This window comes from Geotrypetes seraphini, chromosome 5, assembly GCF_902459505.1.
Source record: "Geotrypetes seraphini chromosome 5, aGeoSer1.1, whole genome shotgun sequence".
NCBI lineage: Eukaryota > Metazoa > Chordata > Amphibia > Gymnophiona > Dermophiidae > Geotrypetes > Geotrypetes seraphini.
Genome location: NC_047088.1, coordinates 224,367,734 through 224,395,169, shown reverse-complemented (window position 1 = coordinate 224,395,169; position 27,436 = coordinate 224,367,734). Strand labels below are relative to the sequence as shown.

General features: G+C 40.6%; 1 protein-coding gene across 5 annotated transcripts in view; it reads left to right on the top strand.

Moving 5' to 3' along the window:
* The window catches only part of MBD5 (methyl-CpG binding domain protein 5), a 271,962-nt gene that overhangs the window by 231,959 nt on the left and 12,567 nt on the right, over positions 1 to 27,436 (top strand). For all 5 annotated transcript variants that reach the window (XM_033947317.1, XM_033947320.1, XM_033947316.1 and 2 more), the window contains one exon: positions 3,628 to 4,824. In XM_033947317.1, coding sequence (XP_033803208.1) covers positions 3,628 to 4,824 — 1,197 coding nt within the window. The remainder of the gene's footprint in view (positions 1 to 3,627; positions 4,825 to 27,436) is intronic.

The following is a 27,436-nucleotide window of genomic DNA, read 5'->3' as shown; positions in this document are numbered from 1 at the left end:
TTTTTGTCATCTCTACCACTGATTATCCTTTCTTTGCAGTAATATTCACATTTTATTGATGTTTAATGCATATTAAGAAGCAAATAATGTGTGTGATTGCATAATGCACCATTTTCCTCTTCTCCAAAGTTAACATTCTTAGCAGCTATACTCTTTCTTTATACAGTAAATCTTCTGTTCCTGTAAATATCATAGCTACTCTTCATAATTCTTGTTTCTAACTTTGCTGTATCCCTCTCAAGGCAGTACAGGTACAATTTTTACAGCTGTCAGTAAATGCTTAATTCTTGTATGTAATTCCACTATTAATGTATCCTTACGAACATACGAATAGCCTTACTGGGTCAGACCAATGGGCCCTCTAGCCCAGTAGCATGTTCTCATGGTGACCAATCCAGGTCACTAGTACCTGGCCAAAACCCAAAGAATAGCAACATTCCATGCTACTGATCCAGGGCAAGCAGAAGCTTCCCCCATGTCTTAATAACAGACTATGGACTTTTCCTCCAGGAATTTGTCCAAACCTTTCTTAAAACCAGCTACACTATCCGTACAATGATGATAAAGAAATTCAACCCACGGTGATCAGTATGGTATACAGTCAACAACACTTAAGTGCAAGGCCTCCAGACCGGACTGCCACGTGCGCTTAAACAGAATGTGCACTTAATTGGAACTGCAGTCAAATGCAATAAAACTTTTATTCAGCAAAAAAAACACACATAAAACAATTCTACACAGTAAAGTTTTAGAATCAGCACTGTTCCGTCTAATGCAAAACACTGTAAACCTTTTTTTTAAACCAACATTCTACTGAAATAATCAGTCATTGTTTTCTGCATGCAGATTGCATGATTCAGGCTGTGTATCTGACTACTAATACTGTAAAACTGGCCATAGTTGTGACATCCACTTATGTCCAGATGATAACGCAGCGTGTGTAGGGACTTCAGCGCATCTGAGAAGGAAACAGTCTCTGCAGGTGGTTCATTAGTTGTGATGACAGCAGCAGTATCTCCGTCCTCATCAGACTCTTGGTTGTCTGCAGTGTCCTTTGACTGTACAGATATCAGAATTAGTGCTGTCAGATGATGTGGGCACATTGTTGTCAACGTTGACATACAGCTCAAACTCTAGTGGTGAGAGTCCAACTGTGGGAGTTCAGTGGACGAAGTGTCAGCTTCAGTTGTCTCATCAGATGCATGAATGAACCATACCCGTTGATAGCAATTTGAAATCATTGATGATAAAACTCGACTGCACACCTTCTGTACCATGTGAAGAGAGTTGAACACTGTCGTTTTTCTCATGAGCTCAGCAACTTGGGGGCTGGATTCCATGCTTGCATCACTTACTGCCATCACATATCTTAGGACGAGCAACCTGTAATGACGTAATGACCAATTATCCCTTGGTCCATCGGTTGGATCAAAGAGGTCGTGTTTGGTGGCAGAAACACGAGTTTTATGTTGATTAGTCGTACGTCATTGCTGTGTGTTGCACAATTATCACACAGCATTACAATGCGTCTCCTACGCCTTCTCATCAGATTGTCAAGCTTCTGCAGCCATTCAATCCACAGTGTCGCCGTCATCCTTGCGTTTTTGTTGCTTTCATATTCAACAGGCAGGCGTTTAATGTTTTTGAAGCACCCAGGATTTTGATTCTTCCTAATCATCAATGGCTCGAGCTTTTCACTACCGTCCATATTGCAACTGAGTAGCAAAGTCAATCGTTCCTTTGGCACCTTAAAGCCAACAGTTTTGCTGTGTTTGAAAGCCAGTGTTCCATCAGGGATGGCACGCCAGTACAGGCCCATCTCATCTCATATTCACCAATGACTGATGGCAACACTTCCATGACCAATCTTTCTGCAACAAACTCATCTGCATCTTATTTTTCACCATGATGCTTCTTAAATTTTATGCCGTTACGAACTTTCCACCTCTCTAGCCATCCGTTTGTTGCTTTGAAGTCTTCGATGCCCAGTTCTTCAGATACCTGTGCTGCTTTCTCCATCAGCAGAGGCCCACTGATTGGTAGTTGATGATTTCTAGCTTTAACAAACCATCGCAGCATCGTCTGTTCAACGTCTCCAGCCTTCCCAATTCTTTTCCATTTCCTGGTAGGATTGCTGTTGTTTTACCAGTCTTTCAATATGGCTTGCTTTTTTTTGTGAATCCGAGAAATCTGGCTAGAATGAACGCTGTAATGTTTTGCAATAGAGACCTGACTCTCCCATTGGTCAAGTCTCTTTAAGACATTGACATGTTCAGCCAAAGACAATGACTTTTGTCCAGCGTGGTGGACACGTTCAGCCAGAGACAATGACTTTGACCAGCCAAAGACAAAGATTTTTTTTCACGAGACGCCATGGTACAGTTTCAAAAGTTCGAACACCTGGCCAGGCCTATACTGCTGATCCGAAATACGTGGATCATCAACGTGAGAACATGATTGCTTTTAACCAGAGTGAACATAACGTGAACACATAGAGGTGGGATCTATAACATCAGTGCATATAAGCGGATTGTGTGCTTATCAGAATTTTAATTATCCAGAGTTTACATCCATTGACTTTAATGTAAAAAAAAATGGGACCATGGTGGTAGGCTGCAGATAACCGAAGCATGCACTTAACTGACGTGCACTTAGGTGGAGTCGACTATGCATACTTTCTCTTAAGGGATGAATTTATTCATTTATTTTTAATTTTCTATTCCTTTTAAAAGCACATACATAAGCTCTTACATATAACATTGAAAGCAACATGTCAGCCATCACATCTATCTTCTACTATCAGAATGTCTAATTATATACATCTCTAGAAAAGCCTTCCACATTAATTAAATGCTTGTACAAATAAATGAGTTTTCAATTCCTTCCTAAAAGATTTCAAGTCCTTGCAGAGCCTCAGACAACCTGGTAGACAATTCCACAATTGTGGGCCTGCTACTGAAAAAGTTGTTGCTTGGGTTCTTTTGTAGTGCATTTCCCCTACTGATGCAGTTGATAATCTCATTTCTGATTCTGATTTTAATGGGCGCAGAGGTATGTATCTTTGATAAATACCAGGGTACCATTCCATAGATAGTCTGATGAACAATTGTTAGGATTTTATACTCCATTCTAAACTTAATTGGTAGCCAGAGTAATTGCTTCAGTATGGGTGAGATGTGCACATATCAAGAAACCCCTGTAATTAGTCTTGTAGCGCCTTAATTTTAGATTTTGTAATACCTATGAATAATGCAATACAAAGGTCTAGTTTCATAATCACCAAACTTCGTACCACTGTCCGAAAGTCTGACAAATGTCATAAAATGTTTTACTCTAGGTAATACTCTAAGCTGAAAAAAAGCTTTTTAACCCACAGGATTAGTAAATTACAAACAAAGATACTTGTGGTAAATTTTTAGGAAAATAAAGTACAACTTTGGTTTATATCAACAAAATAAAAATCAAGAAATTCATACTATAATGTTTTCAGTTTTATTTTTCTGTGTTTTTATCACCATCAAATATTCTTCAATAATATTTTAAGAATGCCTAAGCAGTTCTTGATTTTTAAAATGGTTAGTTAAAAATATTAGGCTGATGCTTTGTCTTTTTTTTTTTATTATTCAGGTACAAATGCAGGAAAATGATGCACATTTTGGTAAAAGAATAAACTCTCAAACAGGAATGTCATCTCTTCCTGATAATTCCAGCACAGCTGTTCCACCTTTTCAAGATGCACCATGTAATTTGCAACAAAGAACTGAACCAGTTTTAGGGCAACCAGCAAAAAATAGGCTCAATGTAGCTGGTCAGAGTGATGCATCAGTAGATGCTATCTACAAAGCAGTAGTGGATGCAGCAAGCAAAGGAATGCAAGTGGTGATCACTACAGCTGTAAACAGTACAACACAAATGAGTCCCATTCCAGCTTTGAGTGCCATGAGTGCCTTTACTGCCTCCATTGGTGACCCAATGAATCTTTCTAGTGCTGTCAGTGCAGTAATTCATTCAAGAAATTTTGGAGGTTCTGATCATGATAGGATAAGAAACACTAAAGGAATTAGAATGTGTAAGAATTCAGGTCAAGGCAAAAATGCGATTGAAGGGGATGCATTTGAGTATTTCAAGTCATCGGGTTGTAATTCATTGAAAAAGAACTGGGAAGGAGAACACAGTCCAGGAGGAAATATAAACAAATGGAAGTGTGAGGAATATTTAGATCATTCAGCACAGATCCATAACAATCTTTGTCAATCTAGATCTAATAATCAAATAGCACTGCATGGGGAACAGCAGCAGATTCTGTTACCACCAAGAAACTGTCATAATGATAACATTTTGGAAGAGAATTTCACATTTAACCATTGCAAAAGGACTATGTTTAATATTAAGGAGCGACTGGAGAACACTGTGGAAAGGTGTGTACATTTAAATGGTAACAGACCTCAACAAACCAGAGGGTATGGAGAGCTGCTGAGCATTCCCAAACAAGAACTAACTGTAGAGGAGCAGTCTCCTAGTTCTTCAAATAGTTTGGAAAGTTCTATAGTGAAAGACTACATCCATTTCAATGGAAATTTTAATGCCAAAAGCATTAATGGTTATGCCCCAAGTCCATCAGACACTAGAAGCATTAGTAGTGAAGATGATCTAAGGATTCCAGATTCCCCTTCATCACATGAGTTGCTACATTATAGACCAAGGACGTTGAATGTTGGTGACTTGGTCTGGGGCCAAATCAAAGGACTAACTTCGTGGCCAGGCAAATTAGTAAGAGAAGAAGACGTACACAATCCATGCCAACAAAACCCAGAGGATGGGAAGGTATATATTGAGAAATATTTGCTTTTCATTCTTTTTTTTGTTTAGTCATATTATTATAGTCAGTATAATAACATCCTTCACACAAATACAAGCTTTATTTTATAATGTAAGGAAAACACAGGTATATTAATAAGAGGAATATAGGTCATTTTCTCAAACTTTTCCTAATATCTTAACAATATGTTCTTCCTATTATCATAAACAAAAACAAACTGCAGACTCCTATGTACGAGATGCAGGCAATGTTTATTATACCAAATATTTTATGCAGTTGAAAATACCACCTTATAACAAACCAAGGGACCTGACATGGTCCATGTTTCGGAAAACACTCCTTCCTCAGAGGTCCATGGTTGCTAAGGTATAAAATAAACTGCAATGAAAGGTATAAAACAACCGCCTGTATGGTATCCTTCTCCACTTAAAATGTGCGACACAAAACTAGTGTCAGGTCCCTTGGTTTGTTATAAGGTGGTATTTTCAACTGCATAAAATATTTGGTATAATAAACATTGCCTGCATCTCGTACATAGAAGTCTGCAGTTTGTTTTTTGTTTTTTCTTTGACTGGCGATACTGCAGTTTTCGTTGGGTTCCTTTGTGTTGTCTTCCTATTATCATAACAACTCTTAAGTAATCCGCCTTGAACCGCAAGGTAAAAGCAGAATAGAAGTCACTAATGTAATGTAATATATATATGTGTTGGACGTGTCTTCATTCCCAGATTCAAAAGGATTATGTCTTGGACATGGTGTGGTTGGGGCAAAAACATTATGGGTATATATTCAGAAAGATTTAAACAGTCAAGTGCAAGTGAGGCTCCTGCTCAGTTAAATCACAGTAAGTGGGTTATCCATAGATTTTTAATGACACTTAAGCACACAATGCCCCTGAAAATCTGGTGTGACCGCTGCAGCACTATCCAGTTAGTGCCAGGGTGATGCAGGATTTATCCAGTTAACAGATATATTTAGTCTACTAACTAGATAAGTGCCCAGATTTAGTTAGGATAGCAAAAAAGCTATCCTAACCTTATCTAGGCTGTTAACTAGCAACTGGTAACTAGCAACTGGCCAGATTAGGTCCAACATGAATATCCGGGCCATTTACTGCCCACTATCATCAGCACCTTTAAATTCACTGACTGCTACAGAATGATTATTGGGCCCTATATCTACAATATGATTCCTTTTTTAATTCAAAAAGTCAAGAAAGTACAATAACTGTAATAAAGCATAATGCAATAGCAGAATGTTATACCAATTAACTATATTTCAGCTGTAAAATGTTGCTAAACTATTCCTTCCCCGCTCCCCTCATCACCCCCCAACCCCCCATTTCTCTCCTTGTTTAGGATATGGGTAGGTTTAAGCTTGGGAGATAGGTAGTAGATTAAGCAGACTATCTTGAGAAGAAGTCATTGCTAATTGAGGTTACTTTAGAGCTGTCTGCTTTTTTATCAGGTGCTGTTTCTGATTTATATAAAAAGGGGTTTATTTAATTCTTATTTATGCAGATATATAAAAACCAGGTTTATTATTAAATCAGTTTCTATACCTCTAATAAAAGAGGATTTGTTTACTTTATCCATCTTTAACAAAACTGGTCTAACAGCCTAATCTAGGTTTTTCTTTTTACCTCCACTTCAAAAGGAAGGAAAATATATTCTTTATGGATCTATAAGATTTAGCCTTACTCAGATTGTTAGAAGCCTTTAGTATCCTTTGGAAGGATAATCAAAGAAGTCACTAACCGCCAGATTTTTTTATATGATGCCAAATCTTTGGCATGAATCCAACCACATGCAACTAGATTAGTTAATGAGGTATCAAGTATGAATTAATGGGCCTTAATAATTACACTTGGCACTAATTTGGATTTGTGTGCACCCTGAGCACCCAAATCTCATAGTGTGCAGCTCAGAAGGGGGCATAGTCAGGAGCATTCCAAAAATTTGCATGCAGTTTTATAGAATAATGCCATTTACACGCCCCAAAATACCACGAGTTGAGCACCGGTGTTTACACCAAGTTTCAACTGGCATAAATACTGGCACTCAGCTTTAGGCATCAGAATCAAGAACTATTTTATAAAGATTGCTCATCTTGGAGCTCCCTTTATAGAATGCTGGCTTAGCACCAATTTTTTCCAGTGCTGATATTTGAGCACCATTTTTAGAATCCCCCCTAAATTACATAGTAGTTAAGTATTAAAAGAGAACTTCTTTATCTCTGGATCTCTAATTATTAAATTTAATCTTTGAATTAAGCCTGCAAAGCAAACACCTAAGCTATACATGCCAAATACGCAAAACATATTTCTAAAGCCTGAAAGCTTAAACTAAGCCACTGTATACCCCAAGAATAGATGAGGAAATAAGTAGAACTACACATAGAGGAAATCAGAAAAGGTTTGTAAATCTCACATAAAAGTAACTACCTGCTTCTTGTAACTTACAGAATAGCTGAAGGAAAAAACAGGGTTGGACTTTGGTAGGTCTTTTCTCTCTTTTATCCACAGGTACAAAAATTCCTGTGGTTGAAGGATGGCTAAGAAAAATTGTGCCCCCAAAGCTGCTGCCCCATTACAGCTTTTGCCTCTGTCCAAATTGAATACTTGATCTAAGTCAAGGGACTGGTTTCATGTGCAAAATGTATTTCATGAAAGAAGCACAAGAACTGAGAAAGGAGGTGGCAAGACTAAGAAACATTTGTGACAACAAGAAATCCATCCCTGAAATGCATCTTGAGACATCAGGGATCTCCAGCAGAGGGAAAGGAGGAGATGTGCTGAAAGAGGGCCTGGAAATAGATCATCAGACCCTGCAAAATCAACCCCCTAGCATCACCATCTGTTGAACTAAAGAACCAAAGAATTGATCTGCAGCCCTAGAGGTAGAAGAGCTAAAAAATATATTGGAATAGAAGGAAATGAAGGTCAAACATCCCAAAGATTTTGAATGGGGACCAATAAGAGATGAAGAGTAGTAGTGGTTGGTGATTGTCTTTTGGGGGGCATAGAGGCACATCCATCTGCCAGCCAGACATGATAATCCAGAGAGCTGTGCTGTCTGCCTGGTGCCAAGATTTAAGATGTAACAGTTTGCTGGTACTTATTAAATAAATCAAACAAAGTCTCCACAAGGCAATTTGCATAAAATTTGTATAAATACTTAAAAAACCACAAAATAAGTGTGTGATAAATGTAAATATAAATGCAAGTGCTCAGTCACCAACCATACAGTGCCATATAAAATGCCAGCTCTGGTTGTGTAGAGAGACCATCATCGCACTCTGAGAGTCCCTCTATCTGCCCTCCATGCTTGATGTAAATATACTTCTGTATTGGTAATAACAAAATATACTCTAGGTAGAAATACAACAGTAACTTATCTGTTCAATGAAACAGCAACGTGTGAGGGCAGGAGCTTGGCTATCGAATCAAATTTGTGATACATAAATCCGTTTCAAGTGCTGTGAAACCCATAAACTCTGTGTACAAAAAGACCTACAGGCCTCCCTTCGACTCGAGTTTCGCTCGAAGCGTCGTCAGGAAGGGGGCACTATGGCATAAACACAAACATCACAAATCATTACTCAAAGCAAATAAATAGAAAAAACTGCTTAACCTGTATAGAGCACACTAGTGCTCGCTGTAACACAACGGTCAAAAAATCTTTAATATATTGAGTATCTTAAATAATTTGTTGTTTAATATTAAATATTAGAGATTTTTTGACCGTTGTGTTACAGCGAGCACTAGTGTGCTCTATACAGGTTAAGCAGTTTTTTCTATTTATTTGCTTTGAGTAATGATTTGTGATGTTTGTGTTTATGCCGTAGTGCCCCCTTCCTGACGACGCTTCGAGCGAAACTCGAGTCGAAGGGAGGCCTGTAGGTCTTTTTGTACACAGAGTTTATGGGTTTCACAGCACTTGAAACGGATTTATGTATCACAAATTTGATTCGATAGCCAAGCTCCTGCCCTCACACGTTGCTGTTTCATTGAATAGATAAGTTACTGTTGTATAGTATATTTGTTATTACCAATACAGAAGTATATTTACATCAAGCATGGAGGGCAGATAGAAGGACTCTCAGAGTGCGATGATGGTCTCTCTACACAACCAGAGCTGGCATTTTATATGGCACTGTATGGTTGGTGACTGAGCACTTGCATTTATATTTACATTTATCACACACTTATTTTGTGTTTTTTTAAAGTATTTATACAAATTTTATGCAGATTGCCTTGTGGAGACTTTGTTTTATTTATTTTGTACTACAACACAAGCAATTTATTTCATAGCTCCTTTTTTGAATTAGTATGATACTTAATCCTACTGACCTATGCTGTTCATACATGTTGGCACAAACGATACTGCTAGGTATTCCACTGAACATATCAAAAGTAACTTTATGGCGCCAAGGCAGAGGGTGAAGCAGATAGAAGCACAGCTTGTGTTCTCATCAATCTTTTTGAAGGTAAAGACCAAATTAGGGAATATCACATCCTAGAGATGAATACATGCAGTGTTCTCCCCAGAAATTTTTTTCAGCTGGGTGGCATGAAAAAGTAGCCTGGTGGGGCAGAACGGGGAAATTTGGTGGTTATAATAGGGTCATTAAATCCAGTGGCTTACCTAGTATATATGACAGCCAGTGCTAATCATTTTTACCAACCCTCTCCTCTATATAAAAAAGTTATATTTAGTAATAATCCATGAGTCACACAACAAGGGTACACCTAGGACAAGGCAGCATCTTAAACACTGCAGTGAGCACTAGAACACCAACACACGCACTGTAAAACTAAACAAACCAGATCCTGCACAATCAATTGATCCTGTACAGTCGATGCTAACAGAAAACCATGTCCTTTTCATACACACAGAACACAGATACACCCTCGCCCAATATGGAATAATCACAAACTAAAATTAAAAATATGTAGACAAAAGTTAAACTGAACCACCAAGAAACCAGACTCTGTCATACAATGCAACACCACAGAAACAGTGACACTTGTCCCCTAATACTGTGCAAAATATAAAGACTGTAAATATAAATTTTAAAAAACTGATACATAACAATCACCACTTTACAAATTAACAAATAAAAATAAAACATAAATTTAAGATAAGACTATACCATTTTATTGGGCTAATCAATTTTTCAATTAACTTTCAGAGGCCATAGCCACCTTCTTCAGGTCAATATAGTATACTGCTGTTACATTATACTGTCCTGACCTGAGAAAGGAGGTTTTGGTCTCTAAAAGTTAGTAAAAAATGTATTAAAATAAATCCAGTAAAAAGATTACCTTATTTTCTGTTTCTCTAAAAGTTTTATCAATACAACCACAATACTATTTTATTCTAGTTCAAACAGTTTATTAAATTTTTCAATAATAACATACAGGAACATCATAGAACATATACAGTTCAGGAAAGTCATTGAAAGCGTTAACATATATCAGGAAAATTGTCTATAATCTCATAAATTGAAATACAGATATGTTACTGGAAATCAACATTTACGGAACAGAGAAAAACACAAGAAAGGCACAGGTGGTGTAGAGAATATACAACAACTCCCCCCCTCACTCCCCACTCCCTCCCCAGCCCACCCCCCTACCAGAACCAGCTCCCCCCAAAAAAAAGAAAAGGGGGGGAAGCAACACTATGCAAGGCTAATAACAGACAAAACTTCAAGCCTACACCATTGGAAAGGCCTAAACAGTATAGACCAAAATACCGTACAAACAGAGCCCTGTACTCTGATGAGCCCTGAGAAGAAATGCAAGGCCTCTCCCCTCCCCAACACCCTAAAAAAAAAAAAAGACAAAGGAGGTCCATAGCCAGGGAGGGGCAATCCCGAGCCCCCACGCCCACTGCTCAGAGCAGCTCAAAGCCTCAGAGTATTAAGAATCGAACTCCAAATTCTAGGAGACAGAAAATAGATATAGGGCCTCCAGACCCGCAGAAAAAACTTGGACTGACGGAAGGAAGCACGCACCCGACTCCTCTCAAGCAACATTAAAGCATGCAGCCGATTGCGCCATGCCCAATAAGCAGGAGGTTCAGCTGACACCCACTCGGTCAAGATAACCTTTTTAGCCACCAAGCCTGCCTTCCGCAGGAATAAACTGCCGATATCAGGTGACAAATGAAAAGCTACTATTTTATTCTAAAGCAACAAAAAATCTTTTTTCTATCTTTTGTCGTTTTTGCTTTAATCATCTTGTCTTCACCCTCTTCTTTCTAGCCAGCATCTGTCCTTTCTCTGTCTCCCATGCAGCATCAGCTCTTTCCATCCACTGTCCACCCTCTCCCTGTTCCATATGGCATCTTCCCTCTTTCTATGCTCCTTCTATAAACTGTCTACCCTGTGTCCCGTCTCTCCTTTGTACATGATTGATTTCAGCTCTGCCACCTCTCCATTTTTCACTCTCTGTCACCACCTCCTCTGGCATCTCTCTCTTCTCCTTTCTTTCCTTCCCACCCCACGGTCTGGCATCTCTGTCTCCTTCCCTTCCCTGATTCCCTGGCATCTCTCTCCTTTTCTTCCATCTCCCTCCCCCTCCATGCCCTGGCATCTCCTTTCATTCCTTCCTTTCCCACCCTCCCTCATCTTCCTTCTCCCTTTCTTTCTCCCTCCATTTGCGTGCAGCAATTCTCTCCACCCTCTGCTCCCTTTCCTCCTGTCACCCCATCCCCCGTTCATGAACTTCGGGCAGCAGCAGCAGCATTCACAATTCGCTGCTGTTGCCGGCTTCGGGCCTTCTCTGTTAGATTCTACCTTCATGGAAACAGGAATTAGGCAGGACCTGGCAGAGAGGAAGGCCTGAAGCTGGCAACAGCAGCGAATTGTAATCACTGCCCAAAGAAGTTAATGACGCTAGGCCTTGGAGCAACCAGAGCAGCCCACTTCTCCCCCCCCCCCCCCTCACCCCGCTGACCCTCCTATCTTTCCCTTCCATGCAAACCCCACCGTGAGATGACTGACAAACCTCCCTCCAGCAGCATTGGCAGCTGCAGCAATCTAAACAGTTATAGCTATAATACCAAGAAAATTGCTTCCTTAATCAAAAATAATATCAAATTTTAAGAAAAATGGAGCTTTGTAATCAGTGACTTTGAGGTACCCCAGGAAGGGCTTTCAAATATTTTAAAAAATTATTTTCTGATCAAGTATAATCAAATTCATATGGGGAAAACTTAAATTCAGTTTTTCCAACTTTAGATTTTTTTGAACAGCCTTTGAAAGCAGACATGGAAGATTGGCTCAGCCTTCTGGACAAGACAATGTGGTGGTGACACTTCTCTCACTCACCGTTTGTCCTTTTGTGGGAGGAAGGCCCAGCTGTGAAAAGGAGGAGCAGGAAAATGGAGCTCTGAAAATGACAATGAAGAAAAAGCAAATTCTGTAGTGATAGTAAAGAGTTTGGCTCTTCTGAGCTGACAAAAACAAACAAAAAAAAAACAACAAAACCCCCCAGCTGAAATAACTACCAAGAAAACAGCAGAGCACTAGTACTAACAAGGGGGCTTGCAAGAATTTCCATTAAGATGGCAATTCGTTAGTGCACTTTTTAAACGAATTATTTATAGCAGTACAGCTACTCTGCTCACACATTTATTTTGAAATTCAGCTGGTTATAAGTAATAAAAACCCCATATACACCCCCAACAACCCCAGAGCGCCTGATACCTTCTCACTCTGGCCACTTTCTACCCCCACTCTCGCGCTTCCCGTGCACCTGCATTGTAGAAGCGATTGAGCATGCTGGTCTCGCAAAAGTCCAATTTATTGAAGTGCAGCGGCTCCAGGGCGGCTGTCACACTCTCGCACACCTCCCGCAGGCACTGCAGCGCCACCGCTGGGCTCGCCTCATTGATTACATAAGGCCACCATCGTCCTCCTGCTGCTATTGCCTGCGCCAGTAAAGTGCTGGCTGTGGTAACCACAGCCGATGGCCCCTCACTGCACCACTTGATAAAAACTAAGGAGCGATGTAGAGAATGCTGCCGGGTCCTGCCTTCGCGGAAACAGAAAGTAGGCAGGACCCGGCAGCAAGAGCAGAAAATTGTAAGTTTTCTGCCTTAGCCTGTAGCAAACTCATGCTCCAGGGCTCTGACATGTGTGTTTGCCTGTTTCCCTTCTCTTCCCCCCTCCCCGCCCCGGACATAACTTCCGGTTTCGGAGGGAAGAGAAGGGAAGCCGGCACACACACTTTAGAGCCCCGGAGCATGAGTTCGCTAGAGGGCTAAGGCCTGAAATCTCCAAGCAGGTTGTTTTTTTTGTTTGTTTGTTTGTTTTTAATGTTGAGCAGCGGCAGCAGCAGAATTTGCGATCGGATGACGGCCGGGCGGTCATCTAAATTAGCTGGGCGGAGCGCCCGGCTAAAAGGCCCTAGGGAGAACACTAAATACATGGCTGTGCAGATGATTTCAATGAGAGCACTTTTGGAAAAGCATCCCTTGGTTTAGGAAAGCAGAGTATTGAGCAGAGATGGTCTCCATCTATCAAAGAAGGCTGCAAAATGGCTAATGTAGTAAAAAAGGCTTTGAACTAGGGCTGCATTTCAATTAAAATTTTAATTGTGTGATTAAAGATGTGTTGTTTGCATTTCCCACTGCATTTCCTTGGGACTCTGAGCAAGTCACTTAATCCGAAACAACCAAAAGGTAACCCTTTGAACCTACAGAAGAATTAAAGTCCAAAACAAAAGAAACTGTGGAATCTGATGTTACTGATGCAGGTTTTATTAACACGTGAAGTTAAGCTATAATCTTTATGAAAATAAAGTTCATCCACAACTTGTATCAATGAAGAGGACCCAACACGGTCCATATTGTGACCTTTAATGTCTTCCTCAGGGGTCCTGATTGGTCTTGCCAAAGAATTAATGGAAGTAGTAGCCTACACCTGGTGCAGGTGAATATTTTCCTCAAGCGAGAAGTTCGCCCAAAGAAAATATTCACCTATGGGAGTAGGTTACTACTTCCACTAATTCTTTGGAGAGACCAATCAGGACCCCCATGAGGAAGACATTGACAGTTGAAACATGGGTCCTCTTCATTGATACAAGTTGTGGATGAACTTTATTTTCATAAAGATTGTGGATTATCATCTCGTGTTAATAAAGCCTTCATCAGTAACATCAGATTCCACAATTTCTTTTGTTTTGGACTTTCAAGTCACTTAATCCTCCATTGCCTGGAGTCACAAGGAGCTACAATGAGGGGAAAAAATAACATACCGTAAATTGCATGATTAATCACAGTTATAAATTTTAATAGACATGGAACCCTAAAATAATTAAAGAATGAAAAGATAAGAAATACAAATTGAAAAAATATAAATTAAAGAATCTATAGTATCTAAAGTAGCACGCAAAATAGCTATGAACAACCTTAGAGTTTTCACAGCCTATTTAAGAAGAGCAAGCCTACTTTAAACTAAATTTGCTGGGGATGAGTGAAAAGAGCCCCATGCTCATTAATAATCCTCAGCAATGTAAAATATCAAATACATTTATAGAAAGAGGAGAAAAGAGTAATATCTGGAGAGCTTTGTTTACCAATGCCCATAGTAAAGAAAACAAGTTCCTAGATATAGAGGCTGTAATGGAAAAAGCCAACTCATATTTATTGGCGGTCTCAGAGACATGGTTCACAGAGAACCGTGACTGCAATATAGTTATGCCTGGCTATAATCTATTCAGGAAGGACAGTGTAGAAAAAGGATGGAGGAGTGGTATTATATGTTAATAATAATAAAGTGACAGAATTGCAGGACATACAGGTTAATGAAGAAGCACTGTGGATAATCTGGAAAGAGGGAATCAAAAATGTATTTTCATTGGTGTGATATTCATGCTTATGAAAGAGGAAGTGATACTAATAGGTGGTTTTAATATACTGGATATTGATTGGGTTATCCCTGTTGCAGGGTTATCTAGAAGTAAGAGATCTTGGATTCTCTACAGGATGAACTGTTCCAACAGTTGGTAATGGAGCTATTCTGAACCTGCTGCTTACAATTGAGAAGAGTGTTTCTGATCTTGCAGTGGGTGATCATTTGGCATCTAGTGATCACTGAATGGTGTGGTTCAGTATAAAGACACATGAGCAGAGGGTTTCAAGATTGAAGGTTCTAGACTTCAAAAGAACTAACTTTGTAAAGATAGGGGAATAACTCAAGGTGTTGTTAGATGGGAAGAGCTGGGAGAAGTAGGAAAGCAGTAGGCAAAATTGAAAGGAACTATTTTAAGGGCGACAAACCATTGTATTAGAAAAGTAAATAAAAGTATGAGGGAAGGAAGGCCGCTTTAATTCTCAATAACAATAGAAAGAGGAAGACAGGCAACAATAACTGGATTAGCTAAAGGAAACTGGAAAAGTAATCAGGAAAGCAAAGATGCATATGGAAGAAAAATTAGCCAATATGGTAAAATTGAGGGTCAAAACATTTTTAGATATATAAGTGATAGGAGGAAGTGTCAAAGTGGCATTGTGAGGCTCATTGGTAAGAAAAGGAATATACTTCTCCCTCCATATTTGCGGTTTCCGTATCTGCAGTTTCACTTATTCACGATTTTTCGGCTGCTGACTCTGCCCCCCAAAATTACACCATCACTACAGCTCTGGGTAAAGAATCGTTGCTGCGAAGGCATCTTAGATCGGGGACGGGGGAGCACTGAGCTGGGAAGAGCTGCAAGCCCAGCCCCAGAGAGACAGAGGTATGTCACGGGCAGACATGACTCTTATTGGGAGGAGGGGAAGGGAAGCTTCGGTTCGGTTAGCCGGAGGAGGGGAATGTGTTGCTGGTCCGAAGGGCACTTCGATGCTAGAAGGGACGTGGTGGACTTTGTTACGGGGGCAGAGGACGGCAGTACCCCTCACTGCAGTAAAACCCAGTCACTTGCAGTATTTTCCTTTGGATTGGTTCTTTTGTGCTGCCGATAATCGGAGGTGCCTTCCTACTTCCTCAATCGCACCATAATGGCACTCCCTATGCTATAGATCCAGTTAATAATATTGGATTTAACAGTATTTTAAAGAGTTTAAGGTAGCCTCATTCCTAAAAATGTTTTTCTCATTTTGTGCCTATTTCCCAAAACCGCAAATAAATGTTGAAACATTATTCACAGTTTCAATGCAAAAAACGTTAACTTTTACAAAAAATGTGAATAACATTTTTAAAAGTTATTCGCGGTTTTTCACTATTCATGACTATGTTGTGCTGCATCCCCTGCAAATACGGAGGGAGAAGTGTATGTAGAAGCTGAAAAGGATAAAACTGAACTACTTAACAAATATTTCTGTTCTGTGTTCATGGATGAAAGTCTGGGAGTAAAATAACTAAAAAACAAATGATAATGGGAATGGATATGTGGTGGTGAGTACATTAATAGAAAAATTTCTAAAGCAGAGGATTGTAAGGGTTCTGGATTCAAATGGACTGCAGGTCCAAAGGCAGCATGGTATTACTAGAGGCAGGTCTGATTATTTTTTTGACTGGTAACCAAACAGTTGGATGTAAGGGAAGAGCTAGAGGTGGCCTATTTAGATTTTAGCAAAACAATTGACATGGGTCCACATAGGTGACTGATAAATAAACTAAGAACCCTCAGGATGGAACTTAATGTGACTGACTGATTTTGAAATTGGTTAAGAGGAAGGAGATTGAAGGTTAGTGGTAAATGAGGTTTGCTCTAAGGAAATGGATATAAAGTTTTGTTCTACAGGAATCAGTCCTTTGGCCAGCTCTTTTTAACATCCTTGTGAGTGATATTTAAGAAGAGATGTCTGGCAAGGTTTATTATCTCTTTGCAGATCATACCAAACTCTGCAGTAGGGTAGGGTGTGGATAACATGAGGAGAGATCTATCAAAGCTTGCGAAATGGTCCAGAAATTGGTAACTAAAATCCAGTGCTAAAAAAATGCAAGGTCATACACTTGGGCTGCAAAAATCCAAGGAAGCGGTATAGTATAAGGGATGAAGTACTTCTGTGTACAAAAGATCAACAGGACTTGGGAGCGATTGTATTTTACAATCTTAAGGTTGTCACACAGGTAGAAAAGGGGACAAACAAAACCTGAAGGATGCTCTGGAGCATAAGGAGAGGAATGGCCAGCAGGAAAAAAAGAGGTGATGGTACTCTTGTATAAGTCTCTGGTAAGGCCCTATTTAGACTACTGTGTGCAAATGTGGAGACGAAACCATTAAAAAGATATAAACAGGTTGGAGTTAGTTCAGAGGGCAACAACAAAATTGGTCAGTGGTCTCCATCATAAAGCATATGGAGACAGACTTATAAACCTCAATATATATACTCTGGAAGAAAGGCAGGAGAGAGGAAATATGATAGAGATATTTAAATACAATCAGCAAAAAAATTGGTATTAGCCTAGTGGTGGAGATACCCCATGAAAGTACATTTATAATAGGTGGAGAAAAAGCCTCAACTTATCAACAAATACGGACAGCAACCCAATGAGTTCTTAAGCCAGTCCTGCTCTGTATCATAGGCAAAAAAACTCCACACGTTTCAAAATGTAACTTTTCAAAACGGGACCAAAGCCACCACTGTGCACAGGGAGCCAGAAAAAGAACAAAACAGTTCACTTATCTTCTAACGATGGCAACAACAGCAGCAAGTAGATCTTCCTGCTATAGCACTTCTCACGCTGAAAAAGACAAGGAACTGGATGTCACCAACAAGGCTCTTGTTTCACCGAACAACAGCTGCGTCAGGGGAATCACATTCTCTCCTGCTCCGTCCACACCCGGCTCAGAATGGCGCTGGAATTTATACTTCCGGGTTCATAAGGGTCACTGTCAAAAAACTTTATTTACTGGAACAAACGATCTCACCATCAGTAGAAGGCACACCATTCTACTTTCTGATTAAGTCCATTAGGCCAGATAGTTTTCAAAAAGAAAATAGACCGCTGTTCACTTTGATATAACAATCTTTTCACATCCCCACGATGAGCTGTAAGGGGAATATGATGTAATACAAAGCACCTAAATTCCTCAAAAAAGTGATTTTTTGCAACACAATGTCATGTGAGTATATCTACCTGTCTTTTGTGTGAAATGTTAGAACGATGTTCAAACAGCTTTGTTTTAAGACTGCGTGCAGTATGTCCTATGTAGCACAGATCACAAGGCCAGAGTATTGTATAAACTACTCCAATGCTTTCACAAGTAACAAATTGGGTCATCCTGATACATTTTCTTCCGGGTATGCAAATTTGGTCTCCCTCATTTAATAAAGAACAAGCAGTGCACTGGTTACACCGAAAAAGATTTAAATATCTCCATGGCATTAATGTACAGGAGATAAGTCTATTTCAGTTGTAAAAAAAACCTCTGAAATGAGAGAGTTTAGAATGAAGTTGAAAGGTTGTAGGCTCAGGAGTAATCTAAGGAAATACTTATTACAGAAAGAAAGTTGGATAGTTTCAAGTTTATTAAAATTTGATAAATCGCTTATTACATACTAAGCGGATACATGGAATAGCCTCATGGGATCTCTTAGGGAATGAAGGAGTTACTGGATTGTGTGGATAGACAGTTTCCAGTGGCTGGCATTGAATATTCAGCTGTTTTGGGCAGTTTAAATTTAGCCAGCCAAGCTGATATTTAGCACTGACCAGCTAGGTTTAAACTGGTCAAAGACATTCCAGGTATTTTGGTGGCCTAATTTGTCACCAAACTTATCTAGCGATGCACTGAATATCGTCAGATAGCCAGTTATATTGCACAATATTGCTTTGGTCTTTACGGAAGAAGATGTAAGAGAATGGTTTTCAAAGGTGATGATGTGGAGGAACTGAAAGAAATCTCCACTGTTTACTCTCCTCCATTCAGAAAAATGACCATTTACCCGTACCCTCTGTTTTCTATCCAATAACCAATTTCTAATCCACAACTGAACTTTGCTACCTATCCCATGACTCTTTAATTTTCGAGCTGCCTTATACCATCAAGTCTACTCGCAGTTCTTGCTTATTTGCCTATCCAACATTAAAATCTTGCTGTTACAATGATTTTTGGACAGAACACTTTTATTTCAAGCAGGCAAAATGAATGCCTGGTTAAGTTAAACTATTTCACAAGCTTTGTCCTATTATTCCTTTAGAAAATTAGTAAATTATCTTTTTGATAAATTTGTCTCTTGATACTTCTTTGGTTTTCCTACTGCTTGTATTTCCCTATTGCTTGTATTTTCACTGATTGTTCAGTTGTCTCTTTTGTGAACTGCCTAGAACTACAGTGGTGTGGGGGTATACAAAAATAAAGTTATTATTATTACATCTTCTTCTGTAAAGACTGAAGCAAAGAATTCATTCAGTCTCCCCCCCTATGGCCTTATCCTCCCTGAGAGTCCCTTTTGCTCCTTGATCATCCAACTGTCCCACAGATTCCCTCACAGGTTTTCTGCTTCTGATGTACCTAAAAAAATTTGTTATGAGTTTTTGCCTGTTTTACAAGTTTCTCTTCATATTCTTTCTTAGCTTTCATGCTTTGCATCTAACTTGCCAGTGCTTGTGCCTCTTCTTATTTTCTTCATTTGGATTATTTTTCCATTCTTTAAAGGATGTGTTTTTTTGGCTTTATAGCCTCTTTCACTTCACCTTTTAACCATGCTAGCTCTCGTTTCCTCTTCTTTATACCTTTACTGATATATGGAATACATCTGATCTGAGCTTTCACGATGGTATTTTTAAATAACATCCACGCCTGGTTTATAATCCTAACCTTTGCAATTTGGCCCTTATCTGCCATCATGTTTCTAAAGTAACAGTTCAGTGCAACCAAATATCTCAGACTGAGACATTCAAGCAGGAGTGTTTAGCAGTATAATCAAGAAGAATATATCCTGCATAAGAAAAGCTAAATTTAATATAAAGCTAAAATGGTTTTAGTTTTGTCCTTAGATGGCTCCCACTAATGTGATCACTTCTATCTCCAATCAATCCACAGTTGCATTTCTGATCAGATTGTTAGTAGTAGAGATTAAACTAATCAGAAAAAAATGGAATGCCTCAAGAAAATGTAGATGTTGATGTTTTTATTGAAAAAAATTGTGCTGGTTATTAAATTAACTGATTTTTGTTCAGCTGTGCTAAATCTAATTGCTTTATTTGTTCATATCTATCTTGGAATAATGTTTTCCTATAATATCAGTCTTAATTCCTATTAATTTTAGTTACCAGAAAAAAATTAGCATATGCTACCATTGTCTGTTTCAAATCCAGAAATGGGAAGAACATCTCTGTATTGGGCAAATTAATCCTTTCATGAAATGCAATATTATATCCAAAATATTTTAAGTTTTATCTGTAAAATATATAGATATAAGTAGTTCCCTTAGCTTGTGATATTTGTAGTAAATCTGGTAATTTTATAAAAGTCATCTAAATGTGAAGGCAGATAGGTGCCTATTTCTAGCATTATATATAAAGACATACAGTAGGTTATGACTCTCTCCAGAAAACAGTGTGGTTTATCCTTAGTCTTTGTGCTAAGTAATGAGCAGGATTTCTCTCAGAGGCAGTGAATGAAGCATCCCTAGCCTAGGTCAAGTGTTGCTGTCAAAAACAGACCTTTACAGTCACTAGATTGGCAAATGTTATACTGTATTCAAAGTGAAGCAAAACTTATAATCCAACCACATAGACAACTTCACTCCATATTACTTTACCTAATTTAAATCTCTCTCTTATCAATATACATCAATTAGACCAGCTTTCAGATTACTCTAAACATGACCTCAGTGGCTACACTTGAACAGTATATTTCATGTAAAGTTTGAGCTTACTCTAGCAAGCCTCCTCATCGGTTACCCTTTAATTTACTCCAAGTGTTGTAACTTCATATAATCAGTAACTTATCTTAGTCAGCAGACTGTACGGGACTCCAACATGAATTCACATTTCGCGAATGAGCTGTCTCATGGAGTATCCCCATTTAGAGCATAGCACCACCAACTCCGTGTTAGTTCAAACTAACCCCAGAAACCCTCAAATTTGGAATTTTCTGACCCATCTCCTATAGAAATCTGCTGGTGCCAGTTGAAAAAAGGTGTAAAGGACTTTCTGCCTTAGATACTTACAGAGACTCTCCAAACCAAGGAATGTTCAGTCTGCAAGCCGGACCGACACCGACCTCCACCCCTAAGGAACCTTGAATTGCAACAGGGCGGCTAAATCTTGAAGTGCGACAGGGTGGCTAAATATGCAGTTTGAACTAACACGGAGTTGGTGGTGCTATGTTCTAAATGGGGATACTCCTTGAGACAGCTCATTCGCGAAACATGAATTCATGTCTGAGTTTTAATGGTAGTCCATATTGATAACATCCCCCTGCAGGTGCAAATACAGGGGTCCCTTTACTAAGTACACTAACTGATTTAGCATACGTTAGCGATTAGTGCATTAAATGCTGAGGCATCCATTATATTCCTATGGGTATCTTAGCATTTAGCGTATGCTGATTAGCACACCTTAGTAAAAGGACTCTGTCCACACACTGTCAGAAAATCACTTTATATGGACTTGTGACTGCACCTAAGGTGTTCTAAAAGTTCAAAAAGTGATATGATATATCCTGCCCCAAGAAGGTAAAATGCCAAGCTAGAAATACATATTTATTATAGGATAATAGTAATAATTAGCAAATATGATGAGCAAGTTTACAAAATTATATGCTGAGAATTCTTACATCTACTCCAGATTCCACACATTTGGCGATTAATCCATTCCCGTGAACTGGACTTGCAGAAATGAGAATACCTACAGCTTTGAGCACATCCCACTCTCCAGTTTTTCTTTTGCAAGTGAACTGTTCAGAAGTGTTTCTGATCTGCTCTGCTTAGATTTTTTTCTTTCTTGTGTCCAAAGTTTGTTTTTCTGAGACTTCGGTGCCCTGATATCCCATTCTTGCTCTGCAGGGCAAGCCTTCGGGTGGACCTGGAGACCCAGCCTGCTGTGTTTCTTCTGAGATTGGAGTCTGTTCCCCTGGGAGCCAGCTCACCTTCTGAGTTTCTCAGTGGCTTCAGTGCAGGCTGTAGGTACCCTGAGTAAGAACCCTCGGGGTATCAGGGTACCAGCTGCATATTTAGCCACCCCATCGCACTTCAAGTTTCCCTAGGGATGGAGGTCAGTGTCTGTCCAGCTTGCAGACTGAAGATTCTTTGGTTTGGAGAGTGTCTGTAAGTATCTGAGGCAGAAAGTCCTTTCCTCCTTTTCAGCTGCATTGAAAAAAAGCTGTAGGCAGGCACCAGCAGATTTCTGTGGTTGAATCGAGATGGATCAGAAAATCCCATCTTGAGGATTTCTGGGGTTAAAAGTTAAGGTCTCCCACCTCCAAAACCCCTTTTTGCTGTATTTTTGAAGTTTTCAAAAAGTCTCCACGGGCCATTTTTTGTTCGATGTTACTGGTGGCAGCCATCTTTGGATTTCAACTGATCTTTTTTTCAAAAGCCTCTATCTGCCTCAAAACCCCTTGATTTTGCTCCCAATCAGTTGTGATGGACTCCTCAGGGGGTGAGGACACAAATTCATGTAAAATTTGTGCTGAGTTGCTGATGGAAGAGCATCCATGTATCTCAAGGGAGGGGCAGGAGCCTTGGGCTTAACTTCATCCTTGTCCTCCAGAGCTGATGAACCACTATGAAATGGATAGAAAGTACCGCCCAGTGCTTTTTTTCTCATGAGGATGCGAAACAGAGGCACATGGCATCTCAGAATCCCACGAGAGTCCAGCCGAAGGACTTGCAGGCTTCATTTACTTCCCCTGCACCAAGCTTCTCCCCAGAATTTTTGAATCTCACGTGGCGAGCCTTTCTGACACAACCAATGGTTCTCCGCAAAGACCTCGGACCCCAGTGGTTCTCCGTAGAGATCTCGGAACTAGTAAAGCAGAAGAAAAGAGCATTTGTATCCTACAAACAATCACAATGACCGGAAACTAAAGAAGCTTATCTGGTGAAATCTAGAACTGTTAAAACAGCAGTCAAGGATGTCAAACTCCGGATGGAAGAAAAAATAGCTAGGCAAGTTAAAAAAGGGGATAAATCATTTTTCAGGTAAATTAGTGACAGAAAAAAGAACACAGACGGGATTGTACGCCTCAGGAAACCTGATGGTAACTATGTAGACTCAGACTCGGATAAAGCCGAACTACTCAATGGCTACTTCTGCTCGATCTTTACCTGTGAGGCACTGGGATCCGGACCGCAGCTGCAGACAAGGGAGTGCTCAGAGGACCCGTTCCGGGATTTTGAATTTACCGCGAGCAGCGTCCACCATGAGCTATCGAGGCTAAAAGTGAACAAAGCCATGGAACGGATAATCTACACCCCAGGGTACTTCGGGAATTGACAGATGTCCTGGCAGAGCCGTTAGCTGTGCTTTTCAATCTTTCCCTAAACAAGGGAAAAGTCCCCTTGGACTGGAAGACTGCTAACATCATTCCTTTCCACAAAAAGGGATGCAGGTCAGAGGCTGAAAATTACAGACCGGTGAGTCTCACATCAATAGTGTGTAAACTTATGGAGACGTTGATTAAAAACAGATTGGATTTGATTCTGGATGACAAAAGGCTGAGGGATCCCCACCAGCATGATTTTACAAAGGGAAGGTCTTGTCAATCCAATCTGATAAGCTTCTTTGACTGGGTAACGAAACAACTGGATAGGGTTGAGTCCCTGGATATGGTGTATTTGGACTTCAGGAAAACCTTTGATAGTGTCCCATACCGTAGGGGAAGTGTCCCATACCGTAGGGGAAAGAGGTAGCTGATAGGTTAAACAAGTTCTTCTTGTCAGTCTTCACAACCGAAGATACATCCAATGTACCAGAACCCGAAGAAATCATAAGTGGAGATCAAGAAGAAAAACTGTCGCAAATAGAGGTACGCCATGAGGATGTCCTCAAACAGATAGATAGATTGAAGAGTGACAAATCACCAGGCCCGGACGGAATCCACTCAAGGGTGCTAAAAGAACTACGGAACGAAATAGCGGGAACACTCCGACAAATTTGTAACCTATCCTTGAAAACTGGGGAGATCCCGGAGGACTGGAAAATAGCAAAAGTCACACCTACCTTCAAAAAGGGATCGAGGGGTGACCCGGGGAACTACAGGCCGGTAAGCTTGACTTCAGTTCCGGGCAAGATGGTAGAAGCACTGATAAAAGACAGCATCTATGAGCACATAGGAAAAAATGGACAACTGAAAGTGAGCCAGCATGGCTTCTGTAAGGAAAGATCGTGCCAAACGAACTTACTGCACTTCTTTGAAGGGATAAACAGCCAGATGGACAAAGGGGAACCCATAGACATCATTTATCTCGACTTCCAAAAGGCCTTTGACAAGTTGCCTCATGAGCGGCTACTTAGGAAGCTGTGGAACCACGGGGTGGAAGGGGACATATACAGATGGATTAAACACTGGTTGGCAGGCAGAAAGCAAAGGGTTGGAGTGAAGGGCCACTACTCGGACTGGAGGAGGGTCACGAGCGGTGTTCCACAGGGGTCGGTGCTGGGACCGCTGCTGTTCAATGTATTTATAAATGACCTGGAAGCGGGGACGAAGTGTGAAGTTATGACACCAAACTCTGTACCAGGGTTAGAACCGCGGAAGAATGTGAAGACCTACAAAGGGATCTAAACAAACTGGAGGATTGGGCAAATAAATGGTAAATGAACTTTAATATGGAGAAATGCAAGGTTATGCATATAGGGAGGAGGAACCCGATGTTCAGCTACAAAATGGGGGGATCAGTGCTAGGGGAAAGTAACCTTGAAAAAGACTTGGGTGTGCTGGTGGATACAACAATGAAATCAACGGCACAATGTGCAGCAGCCTCAAAGAAAGCAAACAGGATGTTGAGTATTATTAAGAAGGGTATTACAACCAGGATGAAGGAAGTCATCATGCCGCTATATCGCACGATGGTGCGCCTGCATCTGGAGTACTGTGTCCAATTTTGGTCACCGTACCTCAAAAGGGACATGGCGATGCTTGAGAGGATTCAGAGAAGAGCGAAGAAGATGATTAAAGGGATGGAAAACCTTTCTTACACAGACAGGTTAGAAAGGCTGGGGCTCTTCACCCTGGAAAAGCGGAGACTCAGAGGAGACATGATAGAGACTTTCAAGATCATGAAAGGTATAGAGAAGGTAGAAAGGGACAGATTTTTTAGCCTATTGGGAACCACAAGAACTAGGGGGCACTCAGAGAGATTGAAAGGGGACAGGTTTAGAACCAATGCTAGCAAATTCTTTTTCACTCAAGAGGATGGTGGACACCTGGAATGTGCTTCCAGCGGTTGTGATAAGACAGAGTACCCTACCGGGCTTCAAGGAAGGATTGGATAAATTCCTGAAGGACACGGGGATTGAGGGATACAGATAGAGGTAGAGACAGGTTATGAAAGGGCTTAGGAAGAAGGATAAGGGGGATTAAAGGGTTTGGACAACAATCACCTAACAGGTCATGGACCTGATGGGCCGCCGCGGGAGCGGACTGCTGGGCGCGATGGACCTCTGGTCTGACCCAGCGGAGGCAACTTCTTATGTTCTTATGAACAAAATGAATGTAATGGGACTAGGAGAAACATTGACTGCATGGGTTAAAGACTGGCTCAGTGGCAGACTTCAGAGGATGGTGGTAAATGGTACTCCCTCAGAAATGTCGGAAGTGACCAGTGAAGTTCCACAGGGCTCGGTCTTGGGTCCGATACTATTTAATATCTTTGTACGAGACCTGCCCCAGGGACTTTGAGGTAAAATGACATTATTCGCTGTTGACACTAAGCTATGCAATGAAGTGGACAGCGCAACCGTGCCCGACAATATGAGGCAGGACCTACTTTTACTGGAAAAATGGTCTAGTACTTGGCAACTGAGCTTTAATGCCAAAAAGTGTAAGGTTATGCACCTTGGTAGCGGTTAACCCTGCAGAACATACACCCTGAATGATGAAACCTTAACAAGAACTGTCGCAGAATGGGACTTGTGTGTAATCATTAGTGATGATATGAAGACCACCAATCAAGTGGAGAAAGCTAGACAAATGCTGGGTTGCATCCGAAGAAGTTTTGTCAGCCGAAAGCCTGAAGTTATAATGCCGTTGTACAGGTCCATGGTGAGACCTCATCTGGAGTACTGTGTTCAGTTTTCGAGGCCACATTATCAGAAGGATGTGAAGAGGATGGAGTCGGTTCAGCAAATGGCCACTAAGATGGTCTCAGGACTCAAGGATCTCCCATATGAAGAACGTCTAAGCAGGCTGCAGTTATATTCTCTCGAAGAACGCAGAGAGAGGGGAGACATGATAGAGACGTTCAAATATCTTACAGGCCGTACTGAGGTGGAGGAAGATATCTTTTTCCTTACAGGTCCCATGGCAACAAGAGGACATCCACTCAAATTCAAGGGTGGGATACTTCATGGCGACATCAGGAAGTACTTCTTCACCAAAAGGGTGGTTGATCGTTGGAATGGTCTTCCACATCAGGTTGTCGAGGCCAACAATGTGCTCGACTTCAAGAGATGATGGGATAAACATGTGGGTACACTCCAGGGAAATGCTTAAGGGGAGGGTTCTTTTAGGGGGAGGGTTCTTGTTGGGCCGACGGCCCTTTCCTGCCGCCATACTCTATGTTTCTATGTTAACCAGAACAGGTAGCGCAGCCTGCAGGCGCTCAACCATCAAACTAGGGAGTATCTTCTTCTCCAGTGTCTGCTTCTCAAGTAAGCAAACCAGCCCTGGCTCCAGTGACCATTTGGATCACGAAGGGTCAGATGGGTTGTCAGATTTCTTGCCGCTTTTGTCTTAGGGTTAGAGTAGTCTGAAAGCTGGTCTAATTGATATACAGTATATTGATAAGAGAGAGAGATTTAAATTAGGTAAAGTAGATAAGGTTGGATTATAAGTCCTGGATGACCCCATTCCCTGTTCGGATCCAGCAGCCAAGTGGCTTTCCTGGTGCCCAGCCAGGGGGGCGATCCTTATGCCCACCGCCTTTTCAAGTCAGTCTCTGTTGTAGTCACCACTGTAGCCCAGACCAGGGCTCAACAGCGCTCTCAGTGGTTACACCAAAATAGAACACCGTCGTGTGACCCGGAATGGAGTCACCCTGCAGGACTGGATTCCAAAAAGGAATCAACAAAACAAAATTACCACAATTATAGTTCAAAGGAAAGAAATACCATTTTATTCACTCCTTCATAAAGGTAAGCAGTTCTTTACTACAGTTGTCAATATCGTCAGAATGCTCCCAGACAGCAGCAACACAAAAATACCAAAAGAAGCAAGCAAAATAAAATAGCACAAAATAAAGTTCTTGGCTTGCTCTCAGCATTAGCTTAGTCCCAGCTGCACCTGAGGATTCAGCTCTCCACAGAGTTAGTACTGACTGCTCCCAAGCAGGCAGTTTCCAAAAAAAAAAACCCCACAAATTCAGTTCATGGCACTTGTTCCATAGCTCTAGTGCCCAAAGTTCATTAAAGCCTCTGGCCAGTTCAATTCACTGCCAGGACAGGAGAGTGTCAGGTTTTGCAAAATAAAGCCTCAAACAGGCT